General features: G+C 35.1%; 1 protein-coding gene across 1 annotated transcript in view; it reads left to right on the top strand.

The window, feature by feature from the left end:
• LOC129217786 (leucine-rich repeat protein soc-2 homolog) overlaps window positions 1-17338 on the top strand; it is a 173584-nt gene that overhangs the window by 131771 nt on the left and 24475 nt on the right. Inside the window, exons 3-6 of the mRNA XM_054852127.1 lie at window positions 7337-7468; window positions 8173-8241; window positions 13340-13555; window positions 16620-16715. Of these exons, the coding sequence (XP_054708102.1) occupies window positions 7337-7468; window positions 8173-8241; window positions 13340-13555; window positions 16620-16715 (513 nt within the window). The remainder of the gene's footprint in view (window positions 1-7336; window positions 7469-8172; window positions 8242-13339; window positions 13556-16619; window positions 16716-17338) is intronic.

The raw sequence follows: 17338 nt of genomic DNA, 5'->3' as shown, positions 1-17338 counted from the left end.
TTGCTCTCATTAACATTGTCAAATATATAGTAAAGGCGTTTATTAAAATTATACATTCTGTTTTCACGCGATATTGCGAGAAAAGTTCTTCCTCTTCAATCGTTATTGCACATAAGACCTTCGGATACTTAAGGTGGGGGGGGGTCAATTTATCGGGGTAATAAACTTGTTGAAGAAGTTTAGCTTTAAAAAAATCGCCCTCCTCCAAAGAGCGTCAATCGTCATCTAGATTGGCATTTTAGGAACTTCAATTGAGATATTTTGCCTAGAAAGAATTCCCGAATACCCCCCCCCCCCCACACACACACAGTATTTCCAAACAGCTTACACATACGCTTTAAAGATCAGATTTTGAAAAAGTTCTGAAGGAATTCTTCAAATACCCCCTCCCGCAAACATCGAACAAGGTCATCTAAAAATAGTCTAACAATACGTATTTAAAGCTATAATTTCGAACATTTTCCGAGGGAGAGCCCCCGAACCCTTCCCCTTTATCATCTGCATTAATATGAGACTTTTTGCTATGCAGGTGTTCATATTATTAATTCTTTTTCTCGCATTCGTAAACGCAATTCTCCTCATTTCAGTCCTCAAATTCTAATGGTGAATCCCACCTAAAACTAGGAGCTGTATGCGCCCTCTCTTTTACATCTGAAAAAAAATAGGGGAGGGGGAATAGCTCTCGTTTTCAAGGAGCAAGTCTTAAGGGGCCGGCTGGCCTGTAAATGCCAGGATCGGTTCATGCTGCCCCATCCGCCACTGTTATCGTCCATTAAATTTGTTGCATAAAAAGCGATCGGGCGGCGGACACTTCTTTGTTACTTTTCTGTTAACTGGCGCCTGAAGTCAGCGCCGTAGAGCGACTGTCTCAAACAAAGCTCTATAACAATAGTAAGTGACATGTAGTGCCACAAAGAAAAGGAATTCAAAAATTATTTAATTTTTCTTATGGTTTCGCAGTCATTTTCACTAGTCAAATGCAATGAACCTTATAACGATTACAAAAGAAATTTCGCAGATTCTGTGTGGGGGGGGTCATGATCCACGTGACCCCTCCTGTATCCACCCCTTCATGTAACGCCCAAAAAATATTGAATGTAAAAAAAAAACTATGGTTTTGATCAGGGAAACATTCAAATCCTACCGCGGTTTTTTTTTTTTGGGGGGGGGGGGTCATGACCCCCATGACTCCCCCTTTCTTTTGTATCCGCCACTAAGCTTGAGCTCTTCTGAGTGAAGTTTTAAACTTTTCTATTTGTAAAACAGGGGTGAGTAAAGCTGGTTTGCTTCGCGAAGAGCGTACTGCGTTAGTTATTGGCATTGTTTTCGCAAAATAAATCTCCTTATTGCCCGAGAAGTAATGAACTCTCTCAAGGACAGGTGTTGTCTCACCCAGAGAGTGCAGTTTTGTTCTTGTTAGAACTCATCAGTATGGAATTGTGAATGACCGAGCTGGAGGCAGATGTCATCCCATTGAATCTGAGAGCGCCAACAAACTGGTAGATAAAGCAAATTTATCTCATCAGCGAGTGTCCGCAGTATGGTGCGGTTCGACTCGTTAATTGAATGCAAAGCTCGGGTATTTAGCATTAAGTCACCGCCCCTAACCCCCAGGGATAAAGCCCCCCCCCCACCAGAACTACATGCAATATGCCAGACAGCAAGGTTATCACATCCTGAGATTGCAGGCTGTCTATGCATGAAAAATATTACCTGTTGTTCGTGGGCATATTGTGAAAATATTGAAAGAGAAGGAAACAGTACCTACATGCGCTACGTTATTTCTCAATTAATGTGAAAAACTGTCTAAAATATTTAAATAAATGAGATAATTGAAATAATAAATAAAAAAATATCACTCAAATGGAAAAATTAAGCTAATTTATAGATCGTATGTATCTACATTGTTGAATTTTATCTAATCTTTGGGCACCCCTCCCCCGCCCCCATCCAAGGATAAAAACTCAAGTGAAAGCTCTTATACACAATTATTGATACAACAAAATGCAAAACTACACGTACAATATAGAGTTGATATGGTGTACTATGTTAGTATACTATAGTGTAGTAGTGTAGAAAAGTTGTTTTTCTTACGTTGACACTACATTGGCTAAAAAAACCCTTTTACAGAATCAGTTTTTTTTTCAAATTACCTATTTATTTATTTTTTGAAGGGTTTATATTTGGAATTTAGTGACAAAATTGGTCTCAGTGTTCATTATTTTCGATTTTAGTGCTTCTAACGAAACATATTTTCTCGAATTTAAATTATTCCCGAAGCAGTTTCTTTTCAAACTTCCGTACATTCATGAGCAGCTTTCGTCGTAGTTAAAAGTATAGGCGAACGAAGACAGGTTGTTTTCTCTGCATTGATACTACGCTAGTAGAAAAATTATTTTTACAGATTTTTTTTTTTTTTTTGAACAATCACGAATATTATCAATATTTGACAGTAATTGATATTCCTTTGATTTTACAGAAAACCATAACGACGAGAAGAAGTCTAGCTCGTTAATAGTTATATTTATTTAGGGACACTATTTTTCGTCGTCATGGTTACAAATCGTCTGCGTTCATTCAAGGCTTATCTCGAGCAGATTTCACATTTAAAATATGAAAGGGTGAGGGGGTGTAAAATCATGGTTTTTTTTTTCAGGAAAAACATCCACATAGATGAACTATAGCAAACTTCATCTAAATGCAATATTTCCATATTACTAATTCCCAGCATTTAAGGTTGATAAGAAATAAAAATACTACAATGGAATACGCTGTAAATATAATCTTTGTGATATGTGTACGGATGCAAATTGGTTATTATATCTTTTTCTTTATCACCGCACCCTAATAACCATTTCGTTTTTACGGATATGCCTCCGTATTAACTAAGCTAGAAAATCACCAGTCATGATATGACGGATGAGAAATTCTTCTTCATTCCCATGCCATTCCATTCGTAGAAACTAGAAACCCGATGAGTAGGGTCCTATCGCAATTCGTGGTTGCGATACACCTACCGTATTACCCTGCCGGGAAAAAGCGTGGTTGAGCAGCATGCCGGGAAATTCGAATTTTTCGGCATGCCGGATAATTTAAGGTTTATTTTGCAACAAAACAAAAGTAAATTTTCCCATTCAGTTCCAATCAGAAAGCAAACCACTGCAAGGAAAAAATAATAATAAATCCTGAAATTAACCTTCTTTCAAAAAAAAAAAAAAAGTGTACTGCATATAATATGTGCTTGTTATTTATGGTAGGTCATTATTAATGGATTTAATTGTATACCAATAAAGTAATGCAGTGGTTTTGGGGCGGTAACCTATTGCTTAAATGTTTGCGTACTTAGTTTTAATTTGAATTTTATAAAAATTTTCGTTATTCAACAATATTTTTCTTGTTAAAATTACAAATGGCATTGTTTTACAAAATTAAACTGTGTATTAATACTAGAATTCTTATTCATTTTTAAACTGAACGTACATTTTTTATAGTATTAATTTTTTTTAATAACCTCGATTTTTCCGGCATGCCGGAAAGGACCAGGCAAGTGTTATTGAAAATCTAGTGACCCCCGAATTTTGCGGCATGCCGGATAATGCGGTAGTTCGGCTTGCCAGATTACTGAAATGATCAACCTGGATACCGGAATGCCCCCTCCCCCGTCGGCGTCGCGAGTGTTCAAAAGGGTACACACCCAGGCCTCGATCTATACATTTTGCACCCCCCCCCCCCCCTGCAGCAAAATCTGTAGGACCCTTCCCCAGAGGCCAGCCGTGTATATTTGCAACGAAAATAGGTCTTAGTGCCAGCTTTTTTTTTTTTTTAAATTTCTTGGACCGTTGGGCTTCTTAAGGACGTGGGCCCCTCGCACCGCGGGATCTGCAGGTACGTAGATCCGGGTTTTAAGAGTATTTTGCAGGGCAGTTTTATTAAATTTTCGCTACTTATATACGGCCATTATGATTGATTTTTCTTTAAATGATACCCAATTTAGAAATTTTTGATACCTAGCTAAGATTTTCAAATGAATTTATTTAGAGAATGTTTTCTATTTTCATTTTGTGTGTGAGTTCTCTTAAATATCTTGTACTTGAAAAAAAAAATGTTATACTAAAAGTTTTAGAGCAGAATCTTTTATTTAAGGTTGAAATTGCTCTCAATTCTTCCTACACTGATACTTCTTGGCGATTGCTTTAAGTATTATTGCATAATTCGTTCTGCCTTAGCCCTGGCTTACGAGCGGTAATTTAATGCTAAACGAAATGTGGTTTTCGTTATGGTTGTTTTTTCTGTATTGATATCACACTAGTAGGAAAACAACTTTTACAGATTTTTCAATGAATTAATTAATCATTTAATATAGTTTTTTTAATCTGTTGAAATTTTTAAGTGATGGAAAAAATATTCAATACATTATATACAAAATTAACAATAAATTATGTACAAAACTCTATATTTTTTACGACTTAGGTGGTTTTTTCTGCATTGACAGTACGTTAAAGAAAGTTAATTTCTGAAGAATTAATTTATATTTTCCCTAAAAGTTTATATAGTTGGAACTTGGCGACAAAATTGATCGCACTAAAAATTATAATAATAATTAAAAAATGTTTATTTGTACGTATTGCGAGTGTGACGTATGCAAAACTTTTTTTTTTTTTTTAAGTTGATACTGTATGTTGAAATAACAATACCTAATGGTTACTTAAAAATCAAAAGCCAAGTTTTAAAGTTATTGAATTAAAGGGCAAATATATACGCAAAATTGCCATACCAGTTACAATGGGTTGACCAAAAACCGAAGCGAAAGTACACTTGACGAAATTTTGAGGTACATTTCCGATTTTAAAGGCATGAAATACCCTTGTACGGTCTGACCACCGATTAGATCGAAAGGCAAACATCCGGTTTAAAGGCGGAAATGGACGCGTCTATTAGTTTTCAGGGATGTTAGCTTTTTCAGGTATATGTTAGCCTCTAAATTAAGCAGATTCACATTCAAATGAGCGGAACACGCGCATCAAATTTTTACTTTCCCCCCTCATTCAGTTCCGACTCGTCTTAACTGGGCGTTTGCCAATGGGGTGGTTTCCTTCAGTCAAAAGTAGTACTTTTAGTCACTGAAATTGATAGAATAAGCAAAGTAAATAAATAAATAAAATAAAATAACTTGGACCCAGAAATACTTTTATTTTATCCAACCGTTATTTTTTAATTATTTTTTTTTAAATGTCCGATTTTTCAAACAAGGCGTGGTCTTGATGATGCACTTTGCCGCGTCTTTCACCACGTTTCCACGTAATGATAATCAAGCAGCGAATTAAAATTGCGCTCTACGCTTGCTATCAACCATATCGTTGCCAATACACGTGAATAAAGATGCGAATTAAATATTTTGCCCAGTGAACGGCAACAATAAATGGCATTTCATCATTTGTGACGTCACACGACAGAAGCGTAAACAATAAAAACGCGCCGATTTAAGCATTTTTTTAAAAATATTAAACTTAAACAAATTATTTAAAAAATGGTCAGATCCTATGTTTTTAAGAATGCTCTTTCAGAAAAAAAAATAATTTTACTATTTTGGAAATGAAACTATTCCATTAATCCGTGGGCAGACTGTAGGTTATAAGATTGTTAGAAATATCTCTGGTCACGCGTTCTTAACTATATTAGCTTTTGGTATGCTGGCTCTTTCGTTAGTTGGTTTGATCAATGCCCCCGTTATACTAAATGCCTATCGCTTCCTCGCTTCTAACATATAGCAGAAACGAACTCAAAAGTGTTCGGAGATCACTGTGCCTTCTATCGAAGTAATTAGAAACTAAAAGCGGATAAATTAATATTGGTTAATTCCTAAATTTAGATTTAAATATTAATCCATTAACAATTTGATTTGAATTATTTGGATTCATTGCCATAGCAACGTCTGCGTTGGTTTGACAAACTTTCTAATGGGTTACGAAAAACAAAAACGAAAGACAGTAATTATGAAGTTAATTTTTAATATAGTTAACAAAACAATTTCAAGGCTAACTTTATGCGATCATGGATTCGTGAATTTTGGACTTCCGAAACTTCTTTACTTTCAATAAAGCTGAAAGTCTCTCTGTCTGGATCTCTGTGACGCTCATAGCGCATAGACCGTTCCGCCGATTTTCATGAAATTTGGCACAGAATTAGTTTATAGCATGAAGGTGGGCACCTCGAAGCGATTTTTCGAAAATTCAATTTTGTTCTTTTTCTATTTCAATTTCAAGAACATTTTACCAAGCAAATTATCACAACGTGGAAAAGTAAATTACCAAATTATCACAACGTGGAACCGTAGCATGGGCAAGCAAATGAACAAAGCAAATCGGCGAGAAATTCATCATCCATTATTTGTAAATATACAGGTGAACCAAGAGAAATTTTAATTTTCTACTACGGGCAAAGCCGTGCCTGTACCACTAGTTTTGAATAAAACAGGATTCCGAGGCTTTTTTCGATTTAAGTCATCAATTTAACATGATTTTCAAAAGCACTTTTTCACCATATGCTTGTATCATAGACTAATAATAAGAGTAGACCGAGCTTTCTCAGACTTGCTGATTAAAAAATTGGTTCATGGATACATCATGTGACTGGTGGGAGGCTTGGCGAAAACTTTGCCAGCATAGTTGCTAGATGGCAACATTATCTATAGTTTGGCACTCGACATATATTTTAAGACGTAATGTGTTTTCATTACAATTTTTTTTCCAGGTGCAGAGATTGAACTGTTTTTCTTTTAGTTATGCATTATTTTGACATTAGTAATTAGTTTTTGATCACAGTTTTCAGTAACTTTTATTTAATTTGGAACTGCTACGTCAGCGTTGGCGTGAACGTAATGGCGTAAACGTTTTGCGTTAACGCAAAAATGTACTAATCGGTATCTTAAAAATTGGAATTGTAGGTAAAAATCTTACCGTTTGCCGATTCTTTTTGGGCGCTTGCATCTTTAATTGCTTAGAGAGTTATTGAAATTGACTAAAGAAAATGCACAGTACTATCTAAACGAAAAATTCACTCTATTAACAAAATATTTACAACTTAGAATAACAAATTTACAAATCGGACTCCATAAAAGATCATTCTTCCGTGTTCCATCAATTCTATTTATTTTATTTCTCGCTCGCGTTGATCGTCTGCTACGATCAACGCCCGCTGTTGCTAGGATATCCATCAGTCACATGGTTTGGTTTATGAGCAGCAAAAGGGTTGCCATTGCTCGGTCTATTCTTATTATTAGTCTATGGCTTGTATAAATACAACTTCTCGCGTCAAGAGCTTCTTTGACCTGTTTCAGGAGAAAAAGCCGAGCACTGGCTCACTGGGAGGCACCAGCGACGCGGCTCGTCCGAAGCACGTCAAGGTCCACACTCCCGGTAAGAAGAGTGCGAAGCCCACTGTCAAAAAGAAGTCCATCCAAGCTGATCTCGTGAGTCCCGTTCTTTTCTCACCAGTAAACTCTCGATTATCCGCGGAATAGGGTGGCACGGCAACCCCGGATAAGCGAAAACAGCCATTAAGTTCAGGATTTATATTCGCCTTAGCCTTAAATTCCTCTGTCGGCGCTAATGTTCAGTTTTTTTGAACTGTTCAAAATTGAACGAAAAATTGTTGAAATCGAAGAGTGAAATACGGAAATGAGGTGTCCTCGTCGAGATCTTTCGAACAAGAAAAAGTTGTTCGAATCGAACTATCGTCTAAAAGTTATTGGAGAGTAAAGGGGGTGGGGGTAGCAGAAAGACCGACAGACACACATTTTCCCCACTTTTAAACCCTATTTTCCAAAATTATTGTTATTTTTTTTTTTTTACTTTGCGAAATTTTTACCGATACATTAAGCCACCTTTTATATCTTTATTCATTTTTTTAAAAAACTTTTACGGGAAAGTCGGCTAAAAAGGAATAACAGTAATCATAATGTTTTCGAAGCTTTCCCTGATTCAAGTCATCAGTCTAAAAGCGCTTTAAAAATATTTTTCACCATATAGTTATTTTTATACTTATTATCGCGTTCTGCTAATAAGTAAAATTATTCACCAACAAGTTTCGATTATTATTTGTTACTTATCAACACTTTGCTTCAAGCCGACATGTGGAAAAAGAATTTCTTCTGACCGTTTGGTTTATTTCCAGGATGTTCCGAGGGAAGTGCTAAAATGCAAAGAAGAGTGTTCTGAACGGCTGGATCTCAGCAAATCAAATGTAAGTAGTATTTGGCAGAAGAATGTTGGTTTATAAGATAACGTAAAAATGAGAAAAAATTGCTGTGGTTTTTTTTAAGTTTATTTTATTTTAAAATTTAAATATCATTATTACATTGTGTTGTTATGGTATATAATATATTAATGTCAGTTATATGTAGATTATGCGTAAGAGGTCTTTTTCGTATTTTTAAAAATCTTTTTTGAGCAATCAGGATTGCTTATTTTCCGCAATTTGCTCAAAGCTTGACGTTTATCCCAAAATCCATTGCCTTTTTCGACTGGCAGATTGCGACCACGTGATCCATTGCAACTTGGCCTATGCAATTTATTATCTGAAATTTCATGTTATCGTCTGATTTTTTTGCATGTACATATAGGGTTTTTTAATTGATTTTTTTTCCATTTTTTTTTCATTTATATATTCGTTGATTTATTTGTGCAGACGATAAATCTCATCTTATTGATTTTTTTGTGAATATGCCTCGTACATTACCTAATCTATATAATAATATAAAGCAGTAGAATTTGTTTGAACGCGCTAATCTCTGGAGATACTGGTTCGAATTGAAAAATTCTTTTTGTGTTGGATAGTCCATTCATTGAGGAAGGCTATAGGCTATATAACATCACCCTATGACTAAAAGGAGTGGAGCAGCAATAAAAAATATTATGAAAACTAGAAAATTTGTATTACAATATAAAATGCTCGGAACGCAAAACATGCGTAGCCACGGTGGCGCGACCTGAAAGTGCGGCCTTTGTGATCCAGTGAGTGTAGGTTCGAGTCAGCCATAAGTAGTGATGTAAAATACCCAGGTATTTATTTTTAGGGGTAAATACCCAGGGTATACCCGGGTAAATACCCAAAATGGGTATTTACCCGGGTATTTATTTCAAAAACTTATATTCAATTAAAATAATTTTCTGTATGTATTCCACTATGTATATATATGAACAACCATATACAAAACAATAAATTTTTGCTCAAAAGTTGTATTTTGATCACATATTTAAAGAACAATTGTGTGAAACAATTTAGCAATCTAATATGATATCCACATTGGATGTGTCGGATATACCTAATCAATGTTGTTAGCCAAATTTCAGATATAAAAAGCCATTCTACAAAAAGTAAAAAGCTTAACTGGTTACAAAAAAAGCAAACATCAATTTTTTAAGGTCCTTGTCTTTTATAACCCAGTAATATGTCCCAGCATGACATCAAAATATAACAAAATGTCGCTCAATTTATTATTACTGCTTATTTTCCTATATCTTTTGCAGAAATTTCCTCCAAACCTAGTTCAAGTGCTCAGGCGTACTCTGCATATATAATGGCAAGTAACAAAAAAGGAATTAAACAATTGAAAAGGGGGGAGGAATAAAAAATATATAAACAAAGCCAAAGACAAAGAAAAGCTGCTTTGAGGTTGAACTCATCAGCATTGGAAACCTCAAAGTTTTTTTCGTACCAGGACAACAAAGCAACACAAATGGATAGTTAAGCAAATGCATTACAAATTCAAAAAATGCATACTTTGAAGCGGCAGCCAAATTTTGAAAAGATAAAAAATGGGGAGAGAATGTAATGAATATGTATACAAATGCCTGGTGTGGAAATAATCATTTACCACCGGCAAAGACAAACTCAGGAAAACTATATCAAAATTCTCTTTTAAATTTTCCTGTCATCCTATTTAAGTTTTAAAATAGTTCATTTTAAATTCTGACAGTTTTTTTTTTTTTTTTTTTTTTGATAAGATTCCGCTAAGCCTTTAATTAAAAAAATTATAATACATAAATTTTTATATTTTTATAATCTTCCATTTTATGGTATATGTTTTAAAAAGAAATTCATCACCTTTTGATACCCCCCATTTTTCTTTTTCTTTTTTTTTTTTTTTTTTTGCAAAATGCGCAATTACTAAAGGATTTATTTACCCTGCCTTCGGATAAATACCCAAAAAAATATTTACCTTCTCACCCTACACCACTAATTGCGTGTATTAAAAATAGTTTGAATCATGAAGTACTGGGGAGCAAGTGCAAATGAGCAAGGCAACAGAAAACAATATTTTGATTTGTTTTTGCTTATTAATGTGAAAACTGTTTCCATATTTGCCCATTATCACCTAAACATCAATAAAATAAATAAATAATATCATAGTCTTAATAACTTCTCAGTTTATTCTTCCAAACATCCCTCCTGCTTCCTTTTTTTTTTTTTTTTCATTTTGGATATGACTAACCAAGATTGTAATTTTGAAATCCTGGAGTTCATCATTGAATTGCTTATACTCCTCCAATTATGACATTGAAAAGAAAGATTCTTTTCGCACGATATGTTTCTTTCATAATTTCATCAAGTCTTTCAATAAAAAATATTATAAACTGTGTAATACATATGTATGTTTCAGTTTTACCAATTATTTCATATTTAGATTTTTTTTTTAAAAATCCCATTCACTTTTTGCATTTTTTTGTAAAATACCCAGTTTTGGGGTATTTATCCAGGCCTTGGGTAAATATCCGGGTAAATACCCAAAAAATATTTACCTACCCACTGCGTATTTACCCGATCCACATCACTAGCCATAAGTCAAATCTCGAGGGCACTTTTTGGAGAACATCCTAAATATATATATATATATAACGTATTATTCTCTTATTTTTCTTATTAATTATTTAATTTAAAAAAGCTGAACAGTTTGTTTGCTTGAACGTGCTCATATAAGGAACTACTGGTTTGAATTGAAAAAAATATTTTTGTGTTGAATAGTCCATTTATTAAGGAAGGCTGTAGACTATATAACATTATACACTATGACTAATAGGAGTATGCATCAGCAATAAAAAAGGTTATGAAAACGGGAAAATTTATTTCTATACTAATATTATATAAAGCTGAAGTGTTTGTCTGTTTGAACGCGCTAATCTCGGGAACTACTGGTACGAATTGAAAAATTCTTTTTGTGTTGACTAGTACAATTATTGAGAAAGGATATAGGCTATTTCTTTAAGCCAGATTGACCGAAATATTTGTTATTGCAAATTAAATGTTTAATTATTTGTTTAGTTCTATAAATTCCTAATAGATGGCGGAGTAAGTTTAGTTCAATGAATTTCTAATAGATGGTGGGGTAAGTTAACTCTTTGAGAGGGCGCTGACCGACAGTGTCGATAGCTGCGAGGAACCATGTCCATGCTGCGCTGTTGTGATAAGCGAACGGATTTTATAATGCGTTTTTTTTTCCCTCGATGTTAAGGTACATAATTTGTTTTTGTAGGATTTTTCTTTTGGACTTTGTTTTTCTTGTTTCTTCAACGTTTGTTTTTGTTCTTATAGTTGAAGATAGTTGCTTATCTAAGTAAATGATTTGATTTGTCGTATTGTTCAATTGTGATGTCTCTTTATAACGTTTTTATTATAGCATATTGGCGAAACACTTTAAATTGCAGGGGGGAAAATCGCTTCAGTCGCTAAAGGGCAGGGTTAAGGTAGCGTGATTGCTTGGCGCGTTAAGCGATGAACCATGTAGTTGAAGGATTATTTTGAGTTTTAAAGCGACTGTGAATCTTTTTATGTGTTTTGGCGAATACTTTTAAATTCCAGAGAGACTTTAATAGGTCTTTTGAAAAGGTGTGTACGCATTTTAGTTGAAGAAAAATGATCATTTAGCATCAGAAGGGGGGGGGGGCGTGGATTTTTTTTGTTCAACGGACTTTTTTTTAACTTCTTAGCACTGGCATCGCCGTGCGTGTACTGCTAGTTACATATAATGCTTTTTTTTCGGTAAGTTTTTTCGGATTGGAAATTTGTACGTAAGGTTCTATTCTTTAGCTTTAAAGTCTAAGATATGGTAATTATGAAGAATATTTTTTCAAATAATTTTTATTTATTACTTTTCTTTGTGACTGGATGTTCTTTTTGTTCGTAATTTTCTAAATATTTCACGGTAAACTCTTTGGTATTTTGACTATGTATGATTACTCTTTGACTTAAAAATCTCTTAAACTAAGGATATGAAAATGTATTCATTCATCATCTGTTTTTCATTTTTATTTTGTGTCAATTAAAGTAAATATTGTTTTAACTTGTTTTTAATATTACAATTTTTTTAAACTATATTTTGTTTAATATTGAAATTTCTCGCATTTCTTGCTGCATAGTTCATCTACTTTTTGATTATTTCTTCATGTATTATGTCATTCCTATTATAATATCACAGTTCATTATTGTTCATTTTGTAAGATATTTAGTATGAATAAAAACCGATAGAATGTGTTTGGAAATTCCATGTTGCATAGAATTCGAATTATAACGTTTTTTAATGCAGATTTTACTAATGGCTAAGCCTTTATTCACGCGATTGATAACCGAATTCATTGTTGGCCGACAAGGAAATAAAACGCAATGATTTAAAATTTTTATCTGTTGCCAGTTTCTATTTAATCTTTATCTTCTTTATCTTCTTTACTAATAATAAAGCAGAAAGTCTCTCTGTCCGGAGGATGTCTGGATGTCTGTAGGATGTCTGTGACGCGCATAGCGCCTAAACCGTTCGGCCGATTTTCATGAAATTTGGCACAAAGTTAGTATGTAGCATGGGGGTGTGCACCTCGAAGCGATTTTTCGAAAATTCGATGTGGTTCTTTTTTTATTCCAATTTTAAGAAAAAAACTATCATAAATTACGAAATTATCATAACGTGGAACCGTAACATGGGCACAAGCCGATTGGCGAGATACGAAATTATCATAACGTGTAACCGTAACATGAGTACAAGCCAATTGACGAGAAAATTCACCATACATTATTTGTAAATACAGGCGAACCAAAAGACCTTTTAATTTTTCTATTACGGGCGAAGCCGTGCGGATACCACTAGTAGCAAATAAAATACTTGACATTGATTTCTAATAATATAAGGCTTTGAAATGGATTTTCAATTTTCCCTCTTGATTTTATAGTTGCGACTCAGTCGAGATTTTTTGATATTTTCAATTTTATCGCTGCTTGTTTAGTTATCCTCTTGAAATATGCTCTAAAATTCGAAAAAGCGTTCTGACGAACTCCTCCGCTGTCTCTCCTCCAGATCACGTCCCTGCCCGTGAGCGTGCGCGACCTGGTGCACCTGACCGAGCTGTACCTGTACGGCAACAAGCTCGCCTCGCTGCCCGCCGAGCTGGGCTGCCTCGTCCGGCTCAAGACGCTGGCCCTGAGCGAGAACGCGCTCACCGGACTGCCGGACGCGCTCGCGGCGCTCAAGCAGCTGCGCGTGCTGGACCTCAGGCACAACAAACTCAACGAAGTGAGTGGCCTCCTTCTTCTTTTGTTCCGGAAGTGTTGCGGAGATGAAAGTTTCTTCCATTTATTTTTTCTTTTATCAATTGGGGGGGGGGGGTACTTTTATATCTTTTTACTAATAATAAGGCTGAAAGTCTCTCTGTCTGGATATCTGGATCTATGTCAGTCTGGATCTCTCTGACGGTCATAGCACCTAGACCGTTCTGCCGATTTTCATGAAATTTGGCACAAAGTTAGCTTGTAGCATGGGAATGTGCACCTAGAAGCGATTTTTCGAAAATTCGATTTCGTTCGTTTTCTGTTCCAATTTCAAGAACAAAATTATCATAAGATGGACGAGTAAATTACGAAATTATCATAACGTGGAACCGTAACATGGGTACAAGCCAGTTGGCGAGAAAATTCACCATACATTATTTGTAAATATACAGGCGAACCAAAAGACCTTTTAATTTTTCTATTACGGGCAAAGCCGTGCGGGTACCACTAGTTACTAATAATAAGATCTGAAAGTCTCTCTGTCTGGATATCTGGATCTATGTCAGTCTGGATGTCTGGATCTCTGTGACGCGCATAGCGCCCAGACCGTTCTGCCGATTTTCATGAAATTTGGCACAAAGTTAGTTTGTAGCATGGGGGTGTGCACCTCGAAGCGATTTTTCAAAAATTCGATTTTGTTCTTTTTCTATTCCAATTTTAAGAACATTTTACCGAGCAAATTATCAAAACGTGGAAGAGTAAATTACGAAATTATCATAACGTGGAACCGTAACATGGGCGAGCAAATGAACATACCAAAGGGGCGAGAAATTTGTCATCTATTATTTGTAAATATACAGGCGAACCAAATGACCTATAAATTTTCAACTACGGGCAAAGCCGTGCAGGTACCACTAGTGTTTCTATAAATTTTGTCATTAGGGCTGTGGGGTCAATCGGGAAATGATAGACTCCGTCTCTTTTACCTCAAAATCAACCATCATGCAACACCATGACTCTGGCTCCGCAGCCCTGATTGTTCATAGCTCGACCTTTTTGAGCAATCACGATTGCTTGTTGCTTTTATTTGACTGTTTTGATGTCCTATCATTTTATTTTCCCGCCAGCACCGTCTGCAGCATCACCGTCGACCGGGTCCTCACGATGCTGCTCCTATAGCGAAAGTCGTCTCCAGGTTGCATCCATGTCCTACACACACACGCATACATACACAACTACACACACATACACCTACACACACACAAACACATACACACAACTACTCACACATTCATGCCTGCACACAGGCACAAACACATGTGCCTACATACACATACCCCCCACACACACATTCATACACACAACTACCCACACACTTATGTCAGCACACAGACACAAACACACATGCCTACACACACATACCCCTACACACAGACACATACCCCCCACACACAAACACACATACCCCCCACACACAAACACACTCGTGATTGCAAAAAACATAATTTGAATTCAAGATGTCAAAATTCAAATTATTATTTTTTTTTTTGTATATGATTAGTTTAACATTTCACTAATATACATAGTACTGTTTGTAAAAGTATCGTCACAATGGTGAGACACCAATTGCCGCCAATTTGATGGTTGCAGCTAAATTTTCTGATACATTTAGGCAATTTCTTGGTGAATCATCGAACTTTATTTTTAACGGTGTGATTTGAGTACACGTATCCCTTATAAACTAGAAGTTCCACCCAGAACTAAGCTAGCCTACTTTCCCGTATATCAACATCGACCTTTGGATATCTGCCCAATATTTACTTAATTAGCTAAGATTGTAAATTATGGCAAATATATCTTTCTAAAATGTAAAGCTGATTTCTAGAAACAAAATATGCTACTCTCATCTCATAAAATATATATTAAAAAAATAAGTAAATGAACAAATAAAGTGGTAGCTCCTTTTAAGCAATGCAGCGAATACATATATTTTCTATATTTATGTATATAATTTTTATTGTTTACAAAATAAATTTAAAAAAAAAGCACATCACAATAAGTGCTCCCCCCCCCAAAAAAAAAAAAATCGTCTGCACACTTTCTGTTAAAAGATAACGCACTCTGAATTTTCTTTTATTTACCGTTCCCGAAAATTAGAATAAATAAATATAGACTTTAGAAAATAAATAAATAATGAAAAATCCTCTTAAGTAAATAATTTTCATCTGTAATAAAATCGTCTGTACACTTCTTTCTGTTAAAAAATAATGAATTCCGAGTTTTGTTATATTTCCTGTTTCAAACAGTAAAGTAAATATATAAATTAAAATTTTAGAATGAGAATGAAAAAACAAATCATCTCAAATAACTTAACTTCATAGTCAAAACCAGGGCTACAGATCTGTAGTCAGACTGATTTTGGGTTAAAGGAGTCGGAGTCGGTCATTCTTCCTCCGAGTCTGTATTTTGGCCAAGGCTGCGGATCCAAAGTCGGAGTGGGACTGATTTTGGGGTACAGAAGTCGCAGTTGGGAGTTGGTCATTCCACCACCGACTCCGTAGCCCCGGTAAAAATATTTGCTCTAAGAATTAATTTTATTTTGATTGAATCATATTTATCTCTAACTTGCGTCAATGTTAAATCTATAAGATATGGTATTTCGATTTTTAAGAATTTTTAATTTTCAAAGTTTATACGAAGAAGTCATTAAATAAATTATTTTGACTCTAGAAAGATTTTCCTAAAATTGTTTGCAATCGTCATTCCTAACAGTCAAAAATATTGAATCGCATTTTGAAAGCCGTTTTACTTAACCGTTACACTTAAACTACTTAAGTATCAATTTGTTTAATTAGTTTTTGTCATCGTTCACCAATTTACGATACAGTTTCTCTCTTAGAAACCCCCGTTTCGATGCGACATTTTGAATGCTCTATGGAATATAAGAATTCTGACTACGTTCGTCTTTAACTGTAAAACATTTTGTAATATCTTGTTTTTCACTATCCAAGCTTTAAACTATTTTAATTGCTTTCTCGAATGCCTTGTATTATTAAAATCAGCACAAAGTTTTGTGTGTTTTTTTGCAGATTCCAGATGTTATTTACGAAATGACGTCTTTAACTACATTGTACCTGAGATTTAACAGAATTAGAGAAGTTGGAGAAGACATTGCCAATCTTCAGGTAAAGTTGAGGCTCTTGCGATTGCAGCTAACTCAATTCCATCCACCTCTGAGAAGTTGAGCTATGGCCTTGAACAAGTCCATTTCTTTCAAAGGAGAGCAATCAGTAAGAAGAGGAATTGTTTGGCGCAGAGTTGGGCTACTATAGTCCAACAGCGGATTGCATGGAATTTTCAAACGTCCAGATAAGACGAATCTATATGAATAAGGCAGAAATTAAAATTTGATGCGCGTATTCCGCTCATTTGAATGAGACTCTGCTTCTGCAAAAGCTGATATCGGTAAAAAAAAAAAAAAAAAATAGATTCGTCCATTTCCGGCTGTAAAACGGATGTTTGTCTTTCCATACAATCCGTGGTCAGACAGTATTTCAGCCCTTTTATTGGCGAGAAAATCCTGCACCGCTTGCTACTTCTTACCTGTTCCTATTCCTATTCAGAGTCACAACTGACTACAACTGTATTTATGTCGAGGACTGCATACTAAGTGCCTTGCCTCCATTATTTTATATACCGATAGATGGCAGCACCATCACCGGATCGAACAGTTAATGAGAATTTAGAACTAGTTCAGGAGCTAATAGCTACCTGGTGCTAGCACCCCCAGAGGTATCGTTTCACTTGG

The sequence above is a fragment of the Uloborus diversus genome, chromosome 2 (assembly GCF_026930045.1).
Source record: "Uloborus diversus isolate 005 chromosome 2, Udiv.v.3.1, whole genome shotgun sequence".
NCBI lineage: Eukaryota > Metazoa > Arthropoda > Arachnida > Araneae > Uloboridae > Uloborus > Uloborus diversus.
The sequence above is the reverse complement of the archived record's forward strand: the minus strand, read 5'-3'. Positions and strand labels throughout refer to the sequence as shown.